This window comes from Medicago truncatula, chromosome 8 (assembly GCF_003473485.1).
Source record: "Medicago truncatula cultivar Jemalong A17 chromosome 8, MtrunA17r5.0-ANR, whole genome shotgun sequence".
In the NCBI taxonomy this organism is placed as follows: Eukaryota; Viridiplantae; Streptophyta; class Magnoliopsida; order Fabales; family Fabaceae; genus Medicago; species Medicago truncatula.
The window spans coordinates 7,489,324-7,503,175 of NC_053049.1; the positions used below are offsets into that span (position 1 = coordinate 7,489,324).

Consider the following 13,852-nt stretch of genomic DNA (forward strand, 5'->3'; position numbering starts at 1 on the left):
TTTCGTTTTTTATTTTTTTATTTTTTATATCCAGTTATTTTCCTACTATTTTAACTTATAAGAACTTCAGACTAAATATGAAAATCAAAGTATGTTAAACAAAACCACTTGTTTTTTCCCCTCAAAAAATAATAATAAAACCACTTTCTTTTTTGACAAAAAATACAGCACTAGTTGAACAATATGGAAAATACTTGAACAGCTTATATGATATTTTTCAATTATTGATAAAATGTTTAACAGCACCCAATAATTTAAACAATTAAAACTTGGGTCAACATCAACTTTACAAAGAATAGCACAAACAGCAACAAGCAAAGGAGAGTGTAGATTTAGTCTTCAAGCAATTGTTGCCAAAACATCTGGAGTTTGATGATGAACAACATGAACAACAACCTTTTGCAATTTTTTTATGAGGAAAGCAACTGTAGGAGCAACATATCCATGGAAGACTAATAACAAAGAAAAAAAAAAGTTAGCTCACATTATTACTACATTCTATCCTAAATGTAAGATTATGTTGATCAAATCATAAAAACTAAAATAATTGATAGTAGTACTAAATGTGTAACACTTTTTTTATAATATATTCATATCATAAATGATGTATATATTCATATCATATTATTACCTTTTTTTTGTCAGGTAGTCTAGTGGCTATAATTCACCCTTATAAGGTGAATAAGTGGGTTGTCCAGGGTTAGAACCCCGACCCCTGCATATAATAATGCATTGTCCTACCAAGTGAGTTATGCTCACATGACATTGGTTACAAAAATGATGTATATTAGTTAAGAGGATTTGTATAAAGGAATTGTTAATACAACAAAAATTTAAATAAACTCTATAAAATGGATAAAGAAATTTCTCAAAGGATCATGTATTTAATTTATAAAAAAAAAAAAAAAAAGTGATTGTATATTTAGGGACTTCTATTTTTGTTCCCGTTTCCACATCAATAGATATTTTTTTAAAAAGAAAAAATGAGGTCAGTAAAAAGAAAATAAATCTTTTGAAATGAATAAAAAGAAAGTATACTAGGAAATTTTGTTTTGAAAGTAAAGTGGTTATGAAACTAAATTATTTTTCTAGAGTAAAATCAATTACCATGTTGTAAACCCTTTAAAAAATGGTCTAATTTTTTTTAAAGAATTAAACATTTTGAAGTAATATGTTAAGCAATACAAACTTGATTGAATTATACATCATGAATTTAGAAATGAAAGCATGTGAAAGAAATTAATATTTAAAAATGAAATGGTTAGATAGAGAAAAACTGAGTACCTGATCTTCTTCCCGAAGTAATGGGATTTAGAGATTGTGTGCTTTCTTCTGTATTAGATGCAGTGGTGATTATTTATTTATTAAGACTTGTAACATAAATTAATAATCTAAAAGTTGAAGATTCATACGTGGGTGTGAAGGGATCTGAAATAGAGCCTACAAAGGCATCAAGCCTGTTAAAGAAAATGGTTATTTCCAAATTAGCATACATATAAAATACTTGACTATAATAATACATGTATGATAGGTATTTTTAATTTAAGCATTGGTGATTGAATATAGTATATATAATAATATAAAGTACACTATTTTTAATTTAAACATTGGTGATTGAATATAGTATATATGATAATATAAAGTACACATTAAAAGGTGGAACCTTACTCTATGCAGCATCTAGAAGCTGGGTGGAGTCCTTCTAGTGATTTTAACTCTTCCTATGAGCAATACACATGAAACAATGAAAATTGGTCTCATTTGTTCATAAATGGTAGTTTTTCATGATGCAATCACTTGTATTCAAATCAATCAAACCACAAATGTTATATATGTTATGTTACCAAAGTTATGTGATGAGGAATATATATTGAACATATATTAGGATAATTACTAAGACTATTTAAATCAAACTTCATTCCTTCATGACCACAAAATGGTCATGAGACTTGGAAGGAATAGAAAAATCCATATATGAAGCACTGACAAACACGAAAACCGGATACGACCTGGACTAGAGACATCGTTAATAATTTGAGAAAATAGAAGTGATTGTATGTACTGACGTGTTGGTGTCTGACACAACTACATGTCACACACTTAGACACACCTTCAATATACTTCAATATAAAGTGTAAAAGCCAGGTAGGATGCTACTATCTTAAGTCTGCATAATGAGGTATAGATATCCTTTGATTCCACCAAACTTATTAAACTTATGTAGGGAGAAAAAAAAAAGCTTTCATAATGCTTGATGTATCTTTCTCAAATTAGCTCAAAAAATAAGCACTTTGGATAGCAAATGGGAAAGAGAAACCAATCAATTAGACATGCATACCTGAAGCAAACCAATTTCTTTCTCCAAAACTTGAATCTTAACCATCTGCTTCCTCTTTCCATGAAAATCCACAAACCCTGGAAGTGGTGACTTGGGACACATCAAAGGTTTCGATGTTAAGGACACTGTAGAAGAGTTGTATTCACCATCCATTTGAAATTTCTACAACAATGAACAAATGCAATGGCTATGGTTGCAGAGTAAAAAAAGTGAAACTTGATTGTTGGTTAGTTGAAAGTTAGAAACTTGTGAAATGGGTTAGCTTTGTACTTGCACATGAGCACTTAAAATTGGATTGGTTGAGATTTTCCTGAGAAAGTGACAAGAGGGTAACGAAGCACACGTGACTGTCACACAGGAAAGTGGAAACTGGAAAAGAAAGAGTTTTCAGATTTTGCTTTTTTTGTTTATGTTAAAAGAAGACTCGAAAAATCAGAGTATAGAGGGACAAGTAGTCAAATTGTGAATTATTAAATGGTAGAATTGTTATTTTTAGATGAAAGTGTCAGAGATTCTCTGCAGTATCGAAGTTGCTGAAAGATGTAATGTGACAAACAACACCTATTTGAGCCACGAAATTGGTTTGTCTTCCACATTGAACAATTATGGAAAATTTATGGTCATTGATATATTATAAAGGGTAAATAGCAAAACCCTATTAGATGCAAAAACCCTGTTGCTTTCATGAAGGTGTTTTTTAGCAAAACCCTATTATAAGATAGGTAAAATCAGTAGTTTCATCACTATGCTCTTCATAATACTCTTGTTAATTGTTATGGTTCATGAGCCTCTTCCTAATTCATTCTCAGCTAATTTAGGAGTATCCTTCTTAAGGACAGTTTCCTTAGGTACATTTTACTAAATATTAAGGCAAAATTAAACACAAGTTTTAAGACAAGCTTGACTTAGCAAATGTCATAAGGAATTATTATTCAGTTTAGTTTTAGGAGTCCATTTTTCAATCAAATGCCAAAATATTGGTACATATAGACATGTAATAAGTAACGATAAGACACAATCAAACGAAGAAGAAATCAATCACACCAGAAGGCTAGACTGCTGAAGTCATTTTGATTGGTAAGTGGTAGCTTTGGAGTCCATTTTTCAACAAAATGTTTGAATATACAGAGCAGTAACTCATTCATGCTACGTGGAGACCAAATTTTTCTTTCCTAAATTTCATGTCCTATGTATCAGCTATATGCACGACAGAAATTACAGCTCATGGCTCAATAAGAAGTAGAAACCATGATCAATATGATTACAACGTAAATCAATCGAAAAAAGTCTAACTTAAACCATACATTGTTATTAATCCCATTGCAGTACACACTCTGAAAGAAAGAAATATCACATAAAGGGCAATGAGACCCAATCCCAACATTCTGGTGGGATGCATGTTGTTGCGCGGTAAAACAACAAGTGCCCATAGCAGTCCTGTGATAAGAAATCCCATGGTGTAAAATAAGCTACCGTCTTTAGGCACCACGTATGAAGAAGGTTTCTTCGACCATGCACCGAGCAGCAATGAGAACCCCAAACCAACAAGTGTGTTGAACATAGGACCTGCATAGCATCCAGATAAAGCTATCTGAACTCCATCCCCTCCTTCCAATGCCAATGCAACATTTGACATTAAATCTCCCATTGAATTTCCCCATGCTAATACAGTTAAACCAAGAATCGATGGATTAATTCCAAACATTAAACCAAACGCTACTAATAGAGCCACAAGCTCATTTGCTATTATGTAGAACCACACTATGCTCATAACGAATCCTCCAAGAACCCAGGGTATCAAATACTGAGACGGCGGACGATCAGACACTGTGTATTTATATGCAAGAATACCAAGTGTGCTTCCGACAGAAATGCCAAAACAATAAGCAAGTATAATACTCGTGTAACTCACATTATCTTGTGTGCTCCACAAAAAGGCTAGGAGAATGGGAGCCAATGAAGCACTGGCCACACCGAACGGCTTCGACCATACTTCGTCGTGAACCATTGGAATAGTCAGCCGTCTAGGAATTGCAAGCGGCATTTCCATGAGTAAGAAAAGCTTTGAAACAGAGAACGACGACCTGGTGTTTTCTGGGGTTCCATCACTCCACCCCCAAGGAGGCCTTTCATCGTCTAAATGATAGATTTTACTTGCCTGGTTTGAATATATTGCCACATTCGAAGACCACATCCACTGAGGCAAGGAAGGAGGGAGACGGGGAGGATCGCTCTCGGTGTCTAAGTCAAGCAAAGAGCTATATATAGTAGTATCCTCTTCAGAACCAATAGAGAACACGCTTCCTTGGACAGGAAGCATAGGTGTCACAGAATCCAATTTCAACCTCCGTGCATGTTTCCGCAATATCTCATTGGCAGCAACAATGAAAGCATAAACAACATAAATCGATACAAAACCAATCGCTGCCCCAATACCAATCTTGCCAACAAACAAAATCAAAAGCAGCGAAAAAATAGTGAACAGGAAGAAACTCAAATCCCTTATAAAGCATCGTCGATCAACTTGAACATCCCTCTCTGCAACACAAAGAGAAACAGTTCCAACCACAACAGTAGTAACAAACAAAGCCCCACCTAACACACTGTTAAGACCAACTTCACCCGTATCAGTCCCCACAAACGACGCTATACTAGCAAACACATCCGGCGCACCATTCCCAAGAGGAAGCAACACAACACCAGCTACAGTAGGAGGCAACTTCAAAAGCCTCGAGAGATGCTCAAGCGAAGGACAAAAATAATCCGCTGCAGTGTTCCCCAAGAGATAAAACAAAGCAGCAAGCCAAACACCCAATACTAGATAGCCTAGAGCCCTAAAACCTCGACATTTACAATAGAAAAACCTCAAGTAATCAATATACCCATCAGAACTACACTGAGGATTCACCTTCAAAAATTCACAAGGGCTATCATAACCATCATACTGAAGCAATCCAAAGCACACTCCCGGTGTACTCACACCCAAATCTTCATTACCAACTAAACTCGAATCATTAGTACTATTCCTAATTTCAACCATTCTACGGTGAATAACCGAAACCCCATTTTTCAAAATCAAATTTTGAGACAAACCATGTTGATTAACCAAATAAGCAGATTGTCTAAGAAGGGGGTTTCGAATTATATCTTCCCTGTTGTAAAAAAAGAAGAACACAACCATAACACATAAACCATTGAAAACCCCATGAATTTTTCTGCGTTTTAAACCCAATAACCCATTCAGAGCCTTCATTTCCAATCAATTATCGACACAAAGATCGTTTGTGATGTAATTTCAGCTACAAATTAGTCGAAAAATTTCTAGGGTTTCGGTTTCTTAACGCGAAACGAAACCCTAAGATTTGGAAGTGAGACAAATTGAAGCTGAATTTGACGGGGAAAATTTTGCATTAGAAATAATTGGCGTGAAAATTAAGGAACGGTGAAACTTACCCGATGAATTGAAGAAAGGTATGCGATTAGGGTTTTCGATTTGGGTATTTGAGTTGTTGAATTTGCAGGAAGAACTTGTTCCTTGTTCAGAAGAACAAAGTTTTCAACACGTTGGTTTTTGTTTTTTTATATTTTTTTATTGATGAGCAAAATTTTGTTCCTCTTTTCTTTTCCCTTTTTCTTTTTTGTTATAATAAGAGTACTAAACTAGTAAACTTCTCTTTTTTTTTTTTGTTAGAATAAGAGTACTAAACTTCTTATCGTCGTAAATGGATGTCCACCTACCATTGTATTTATCTCTTAAATGCTACCGTATTATTTATTCCCTCCGTTTTTTAATATAAACAAATTTTACATTTTAGATTCATTCAAATTCTTCTAAATCACACATATTTGTACTTATTTTAAGTACTTAACTCTTAAGTCATGTTGTACTTCTCTATAAATAGATATCACATGTAACATTATTGTATAACACAAGAGAACAATATAATCATTTCTCTTCTCTTTAATCTTGTTTTTGTTGTTCTTATTATAATAGTTTCATAATAAAAACAATATAATCATTGTTTTTCTTGTTTCCTTCAGCAAGCTGACACCGCTTGTGTTGGAGGATGTAGCTGCATGGAGTCTGCGGTTCATTTGGTTCTGTGTTGCGACATCTTCGGCAGCATGTGGCATCTCATTTATCAGTGGGTTGGTATCTCTTTCATTTCCCCTGCATCGGTCGTTGATCATTGTCATCAGTTTGGTCAGTTAGCGGGCTTACCGCTTTTTACTCATTCATATCTTCATTTGATTTGGCATACTTCTATCTGGGTCATTTGCAAGGAACGAAACAACAGGATCTTTCAGAACAAAGTTCAGGATTAGACAAAGTTATTGGATTATGTTAAGTTGTTATCTTTTTTATGGTTAAAAGCAAAGCTACTAACTGCCGCTTTCAGTTACAATGATTTGTGGCAGCGCTCTCTTTTATGTATGGGTGTTAGGAAGTAGTTTTTCTTCAGCTTTATCTTCTAGCTGTGCCTTATGGTAACATACTCTTGACATTGTATTTCTTTTATGTGGATCTTTTCGGCACACCTTGTTCGAATTGATCCACTCTTGATTGAGTATTATTTCATTTTGATTTTTTTTTTAAAAAATAAAAAAATCATAACAAAAATATTATTTTAAAATACTTAGTTTCACTTGTTTTTTTAGATAGACGAAATAACAAACCATTACAAATATATACACATAAGTGGAGGTGTCAGGGTTCAAACCCCCCGATCATGACATCTGAGACAATTTCACTTATTTTTTATCAGTTGAACTAGAACATATGAGACAATTTCACTTATTTTTTACTAAATTAATTTAATTTTTTACAAAAACTAAGTACACGAGATAAACGAGTTTCCATGATATGTAGCATCAAAGAACTAGTCAAAAGAGTTGAACATTGAATTCAAGACACTTTGCAACGGTGTGACCCAAATTATATTTAGCTAGCTACTTCGTACAATTGTTCCTCTTCTTTAAGAAGTGATAGAAAGTCAACACCTAATGATAATTCATAAGCTTTCGAATGCTATTGATGACTTCGTTCACTCTTAGCTTGATAAAAAATAGTTCTAAATTAGTGTTTTTTTTTTTAAAACAAAACTGGTCGATAAACTTCTTCGAATAAAAGACAGAAAATATGCATTTCTATATTTATTACAAGTTTATCAAACTTAATTTTCAGATATAAATGTTATTAGGTATATTTTATTTTATTTTTTCTAAAGATTCTAGCAGCAAAACCAACTTGCATAATTTTCATAAGGACCAATTTAAAATTCACATTGTATACAACAAGAAAGTAATTTTAAATACTTTATTTTACAAAATTTTGAATTTTATCTGCAAAAGAATATAACTTATATAGAAGAATTTGAACTACCCTAAAAAATTACACTACATCCAAAATTTCTTCCATCCAAACATACTATTAAAGTTTTGACATTTTCATGTTAGCTTATACATAATTATCAACTAACTTACTATTTAGTATGCATGCTTATCTAAAAAAATAACTTAATATTTATTATTATTTTTTACTTCCTTATGTCTTGGTCTCTTGGATATCACATTGGAGGTCAACATGCCATTCATTGTCACATACATGATTGATTAAACCTTATCCCTTTACGGCTCGTTTGGTGCGAAGAATAAGGAGACAAGATATGATTACATTATCATATCTTGTCTTAATCCGTTGTTTGGTGCACCAACAAGAAATGATAAGTTTAACCTATTTTTTATCCTATCCCACTTCTCCTTTGATATTATTATCCTTAGTTTTTGGTGGGTTAGAATTATCCTATTATGATTAGCACTAGAATTCGATTTTGCCCTTTCTCTCAATTCATCGCTCATGTCTCTCATTCATCAATCTCTACCTCTTTCTCCATAAATCTTCAGCACCATCTCTTCTATCTGTTATGGATCTGACCATTTCCTTCACTGCCATCGTTCTTACAACCATTGTGCAAAACTACGTGCCGTTGTTCACGTCTCCATTTCGTGATTTTATTTCTTCTACACGACATGTTTAAGAATTTGGGGTTAAAATATATAATTAATTAAAAGGAAGAAGAAGGTTAACAAATGGATTTTATTTCTACACTAATTTCGTGATTTTAACCATAATCAAAATCCGTTTATTTCAACCATAACAAACTTATTTCAACCTTGACTATGGAAGAAGAAGAAGGTTAACCAACGGATTTCAGCCATCGTGATTTTATTTCTTCTAAACCAATTTCATTGCTATCCTTCACCAATTTCCAACAACAAAAAAAAATAAAGAAGACAGTTTTTTTTTTTTTTTAAGAAGAAGGTTAACAATTACTCCCTCCGGTCCTTATTATAAGAAACAATTAATTTTTTTGGTTCATTGTGTAAGTGATGTATTTAGACTATATTTACAATAAGATGCATTAATTATTCTATGAACCTAAAAAAATCAACTTTTTCTTATAATAAGGACCGGAGGGAGTATGTTTGATAACTTTGCAGAATTAATAATAGCTTAATTTTATTTAATTAAAAAGGGTTAAAAATATATAATTAATTACAAGGGTAATTTTGTCATTTAATTATTATTGATATGATATTATGTCTGCTATCATGTGTGCATCAAACATGTGATATGATAAATGTTTATCCTGTCTATATTCTTTCCTATCATTATTCAGTTCTATATCATATCCTATCTCTATCCTATCATGTACACCAAACAGACCCTTATAATAAAAAAATAGATCCAATTTGCAACCACGTAACCCCTAGGTTAAGTTATTTAGTCAGAATATACTCATTGACTACCTTCAATCACGCCAAATATTATTAAGGTGCCTTAAAATTTTCCCACTTGGGCTTACACAAATTATTTTGAAATCAATGGTTCTATATTCCTAACCGGCTTATGCCTATATTATACTATTAAATTCCCTAAAAAAATATTATATTAAATGATGCACTAATCATCATTTAATTAAGCTGCAAGCATAGAGCAATGTGAATGATTCTACAGTATATGTTAGTATTGGAGAATTAGATCAACTACTTTTCCTAGAAGGAAGGAAAAAAATATCAAAAACTAGCACTCAATTGATGTGAGAGTTTGGACTTTTATTAGAGGTTGGCTTAGGTGTTATTTTTCTGAGGGAAACTCACCAACCATTTTCAACGAAAAAGCACATTCAACTTTTTTATACTATATTAGTTTTCATCCTAGCTGTCAAGAACATTATTCAAATCTCCTAAAATTGATCAAGATTGACAAAGTAATACACGTATATAATGGTGTCAACTCTCTAGAAATTTCTCAATGCAATGTAAGACAACCATGTCACAAATGAAAGAAATGGAGTAGCTAATGATTTTTGTTTCAAAACTTTATAAAAAAAAAAAAAGGCTAGATGCTAAATATCTCTAGTAATGGACTAGAAAAATAAAATTTGATTATTTCTTGCTCTTTTTTTTAGACAATATGTAAATTGGCAAAATTAGAGTAATAATGACATAAAGTTTAATACACTCTTTTATTAATTTTAAATATAAAATTTAATTTTCACGTAATTTTTTGTTTACGTACTGTACTAGCATAATAATTTTAGGAAATGTTAACCGGTGTCTCTGAAACACTTATTAAGGTAACAAGTATAATACCTTATATTAAAATTTGTGTACTCAATTCTTCAAAAGTGTAAAAAATATTGCAAGGACACTAGTTAACATGACCTAATAATTTTTTCACTTTAGAAGTTACATTTGCATGATCCAGTTAAACTAGGACACATGATATGTTTATTAAGAAGGTGACTTGGAACTATGTGGGGAATGCTGCTGTTACTGATCATCATATGCTATAAGAAGAAGCCAATCAATTAGGTCCACCTGACACATGAATGATTGCATTCTTATATTCCAGAACCTTCCATCTTGCAAAATCAACAAACAATATTTCTCTCTGGCACAAACTTAGTTGTCATCAATCAAGTTAGTGTGCTGTGTCAGAAATATATCTCAACCAAGCATCTGAATTCTGATGAAAATCACATAAGAATCAGACCCTTCAACTACCAAATGCACAATAATCATTTTATTTTGTTCCTATGTCAAAGTTCTATTTACAAAACAATCATGGACTCATGGTTGAGTCTAGCAGAAGAAGTTAATCTTTTATAACGTAAGGCGTCAAAGTTCGAAGCTCAACTCGAACAAAATTACCTTACGTAAAAGGAATTTGTCACAAACAAAAAGTTTTATTTACGGTGTGTTACCATATATATAGAGAAGTTATATCCATTGTTATGATGTGCCATTAGTAAAAGATAAAGCTAATAGAATTTGGAATAAGTTAGTTATACACGGCAAGACGGAACACTAGACACGAGTTTAAATTTCTATGTAGTTAAAGGACTTTGTATTCACGAATTCAAAATATCATAGTTATTCGATGAAGATCAAACAAACTAAAAAATTGTATATCTTAAGTGTATTTTATGATTTAAAATACCATGCGATAATTAGACTGCAAAGCAGCCATGAAATGAAATTTGGCAGATATAAATATATGTATTCCTTTTGTATCTTAAGAATATACCTTTGCAAGATTGATTATTGATAAAACAAGAAGACATGGTCACATTGAAATGTGTAGCTGACTCAACTAAAAACAAATGCCAAAAGAATCATTTGTCCACTAGGCTCTCAAGTGGCTAAAAGTAGATTAGTCAATTTTATACTGCATCAATGATTAACTTATTTATTTAAGCTAGTTTGGACAGCTCAATTATTGATGCCTCAATATGTAAAGATTACTTTTATATTTATGCACTTCAAAACAACTGTAACAGGTTTCAACCAAGTTTAACCAATTTATGTACAGACAAGAGTAGTTGAGCTCCATGATGACATTTTGGAAGAATTCAATAAAAGGAACTATTTTGTCCAATCTATTCATCAATTGCACCAACTGTGAAAATGCTTGTCTTCAATTATATATCAATCATTTTTCAAACAATTGAATGGAATTGAAAATAAAAAGTGTAACATGTAATATTGAAGCAAAAAAATTGAGCAAATTGTGTTCAAATCAAATTTTTTTAACAGATTGAAAGTTATGTAATGTAATGCATAACTACAATTGAGAGACTTTAACTTGAAGCTAAAGATTTTTCTGTCTTTATTCTTTTCCACATTTCCATTTTTTGCCAACCAAATACAGTACATTCCCTTTGTTGCATCTTGTTCTATTCCCGACTATGTAGCACCGATATTTCTGATTCAAGACGTATTCAATGTCCAATACTGACACATGTAGTTACATTCAATTATTCAATTTCTCAAATAATTATCAGTGTCAACGTGTCAGTGACGTGTTTGGCATGTGTCTGTGTAAGTGCTTCATAGATTTTCCAACCGATACCATCAAGAACCAGAAAGAGTAGAGAAGCAGCTTTCAGACCTAGCAAGTCCAGAACCATGAATTTCTCTAGTAGTCTTATTAATAGGACTACTTGGTGTGGACCTAACCAAACTCCTCCTAAGAATCTGTCTCATAGCTGAAATCAAATGAACTGCTGGATTTGGAGGAGGACCTGAAGTATTGAATTTTTTGCAAAAGTTCATATGTTTTGTCATTGCTTCTTCTGTGCTTACAAGTCTTTCTGACCTTACAATTTCATCTTTAACAGCTTCACCACATAATCCACAAACCCATTTTCCTTGATACCTTTCTCTGATTCTTTCTATGTATGCTGGTGTGCACTCTTCTGTTAGTCCACAGCATTCACATATTGCAAATTCAACTTCACTCTGTGCAACTAGTATGCTACTAGTTGTTGATTGAGTTTCTGGTGTTGAAATAATCATTGGATCACTTATCATTGTTGCAGACATTTTCAATCACCCTATATCAAGAAAAATCAATTACAAACAAGTTAACATCAAAATTGTAACACAAACCTTTTCAATGTTTATACAAATAAATTTCACAAGATAAATAATCCAATCCAATAGTAAATTAAGATAGGAAAAAAAAACTTTCAATCAAATAAAGAATTTAGACCGCAATCTTGCACGGTCTAAAGGTTTATGATGTCTCTACAATCGCAATACAATTGTGATTGAAACCATATTAATTGGATTTGATTGCGATTCTATACGATATAAAATACATGTTTGGATTGCCAACTAGTTAGACAGGATTACGACGAGCAACAATGATTTCTGCAAAACATAAACTTTGGAGCCAACAAAACATTGTTGTCACCTTGATATTGTCAAACTCACCGCGATTCCAAACATGTACCAGGAACATGATGTGTCTTTCATCATAATTTAAAATACTAAAGATTGTTGCTGAATTTAAGAAAGGCACAAAACATTATATAAACTTAATATAAAACAATTAGACATGATAAAAGTATATAAGAAAATAAATAGAACATGAAGTTTGATGAAAATTACCAGCAGAAGCAGATCAAAACAATATGAATTGGATTATAATAAATCTTTCTTTACTTCTGCTTGCTGGGTATATATGCTACTCTTGCTTATCGTTCTTTCTCCCACTCACCTTCTTCTTCAATTTTTTCTTCTTTTATGCTTAAAATCTCAGACATGAAAACCATTATAAAAAAAAACTTTAGGCTAAAAAATAAATCTCTTTTTCTTCTTCAATCTCTATATAATAATCATACAAAGTTTGTATTATATGTATGGTAGGAAATAGCTTTGAAGAAACACAAAGATTGTAAGAAAGAAACAAAGAGATTGGTTTTTTGTTTCTCCACCACAATTGTGCACTCAACTATATACCAAATATTTCTAGTGGGGAATTTGGAATGATAGAGAGAGAGAGATATGGAACAAGAGATTTGTAGAGAGAGGAAATACAATTTAGTGAGAGAAAAATGTTCAATGATTGAGGATTTAAGGAGGTGGACTAAGGTAATAATCCACATAGACAATATAATTGGTAAATATGTTAATGTCTTTGAACTTTATGATTGGGTTGCCAGCTAAGCATGGTTATATTATGATTCTTTCTTACCCGATATGTGCTGTGGACTTTTTCTTGATAATTAATAATATAAATACAATATTATTCCCTTGCATACTTGTTGAGTTGTTATTGGAATAGTATTTTGTAGCACTTGATTTGATTTATATAATTCTCATGATAGTGTGATCAATAATTCAATGAAAGGGTTGGAGATCTTGAGTTTAAAGTCGGAGATATCCGTTCATATCTTCTTTATATTTTGGTTAAGTAATCTAATAGTCATATTTTTATCTCTTAAGATAAATAAACGAAAAATTTAAGGTTTGAACTCTGATGACATATATATTGCAATTGTTAACTAAGTTATGAACTTATGATCACGAAGACAAATTCGTCTCTATGTTTTTATTAAGAGGAGTGCCATAAACATTCTTTTTTCAAACGATCTATAACATACTCTCATGTTGGATGACACAAATCTCTTTAAGCTTAACAAAAATTTTGGGTTTGTCCTC

At 32.0% G+C, this 13,852-nt stretch overlaps 3 protein-coding genes across 3 annotated transcripts; all 3 read right to left on the reverse strand.

Annotated features, from left to right (window-relative positions):
- Positions 1 to 205: 205 nt before the first annotated feature.
- On the reverse strand, positions 206 to 2,745 carry LOC11430429 (guanine nucleotide-binding protein subunit gamma 3). The gene is made up of 5 exons (XM_003627279.4): positions 2,339 to 2,745; positions 1,669 to 1,721; positions 1,413 to 1,457; positions 1,285 to 1,332; positions 206 to 452 (listed from the first exon to the last, which is right to left on the reverse strand). Exons 1-5 carry the CDS (start codon positions 2,489 to 2,491, stop codon positions 287 to 289), a joined length of 465 nt encoding a protein of 154 aa, XP_003627327.2. The 5' UTR covers positions 2,492 to 2,745; the 3' UTR covers positions 206 to 286.
- Positions 2,746 to 3,363: 618 nt separating this feature from the next.
- LOC11425537 (cation/calcium exchanger 4) lies at positions 3,364 to 5,965 on the reverse strand. Its single transcript, XM_003627280.4, has one exon. It carries the CDS (start codon positions 5,589 to 5,591, stop codon positions 3,627 to 3,629), a length of 1,965 nt encoding a protein of 654 aa, XP_003627328.1. The 5' UTR covers positions 5,592 to 5,965; the 3' UTR covers positions 3,364 to 3,626.
- A 5,424-nt stretch (positions 5,966 to 11,389) lies between these two features.
- LOC11423042 (uncharacterized) lies at positions 11,390 to 13,278 on the reverse strand. The gene is made up of 2 exons (XM_003627281.4): positions 12,800 to 13,278; positions 11,390 to 12,240 (listed from the first exon to the last, which is right to left on the reverse strand). Exon 2 carries the CDS (start codon positions 12,227 to 12,229, stop codon positions 11,759 to 11,761), a length of 471 nt encoding a protein of 156 aa, XP_003627329.2. The 5' UTR covers positions 12,230 to 12,240; positions 12,800 to 13,278; the 3' UTR covers positions 11,390 to 11,758.
- Between the last annotated feature and the right edge of the window lie 574 nt (positions 13,279 to 13,852).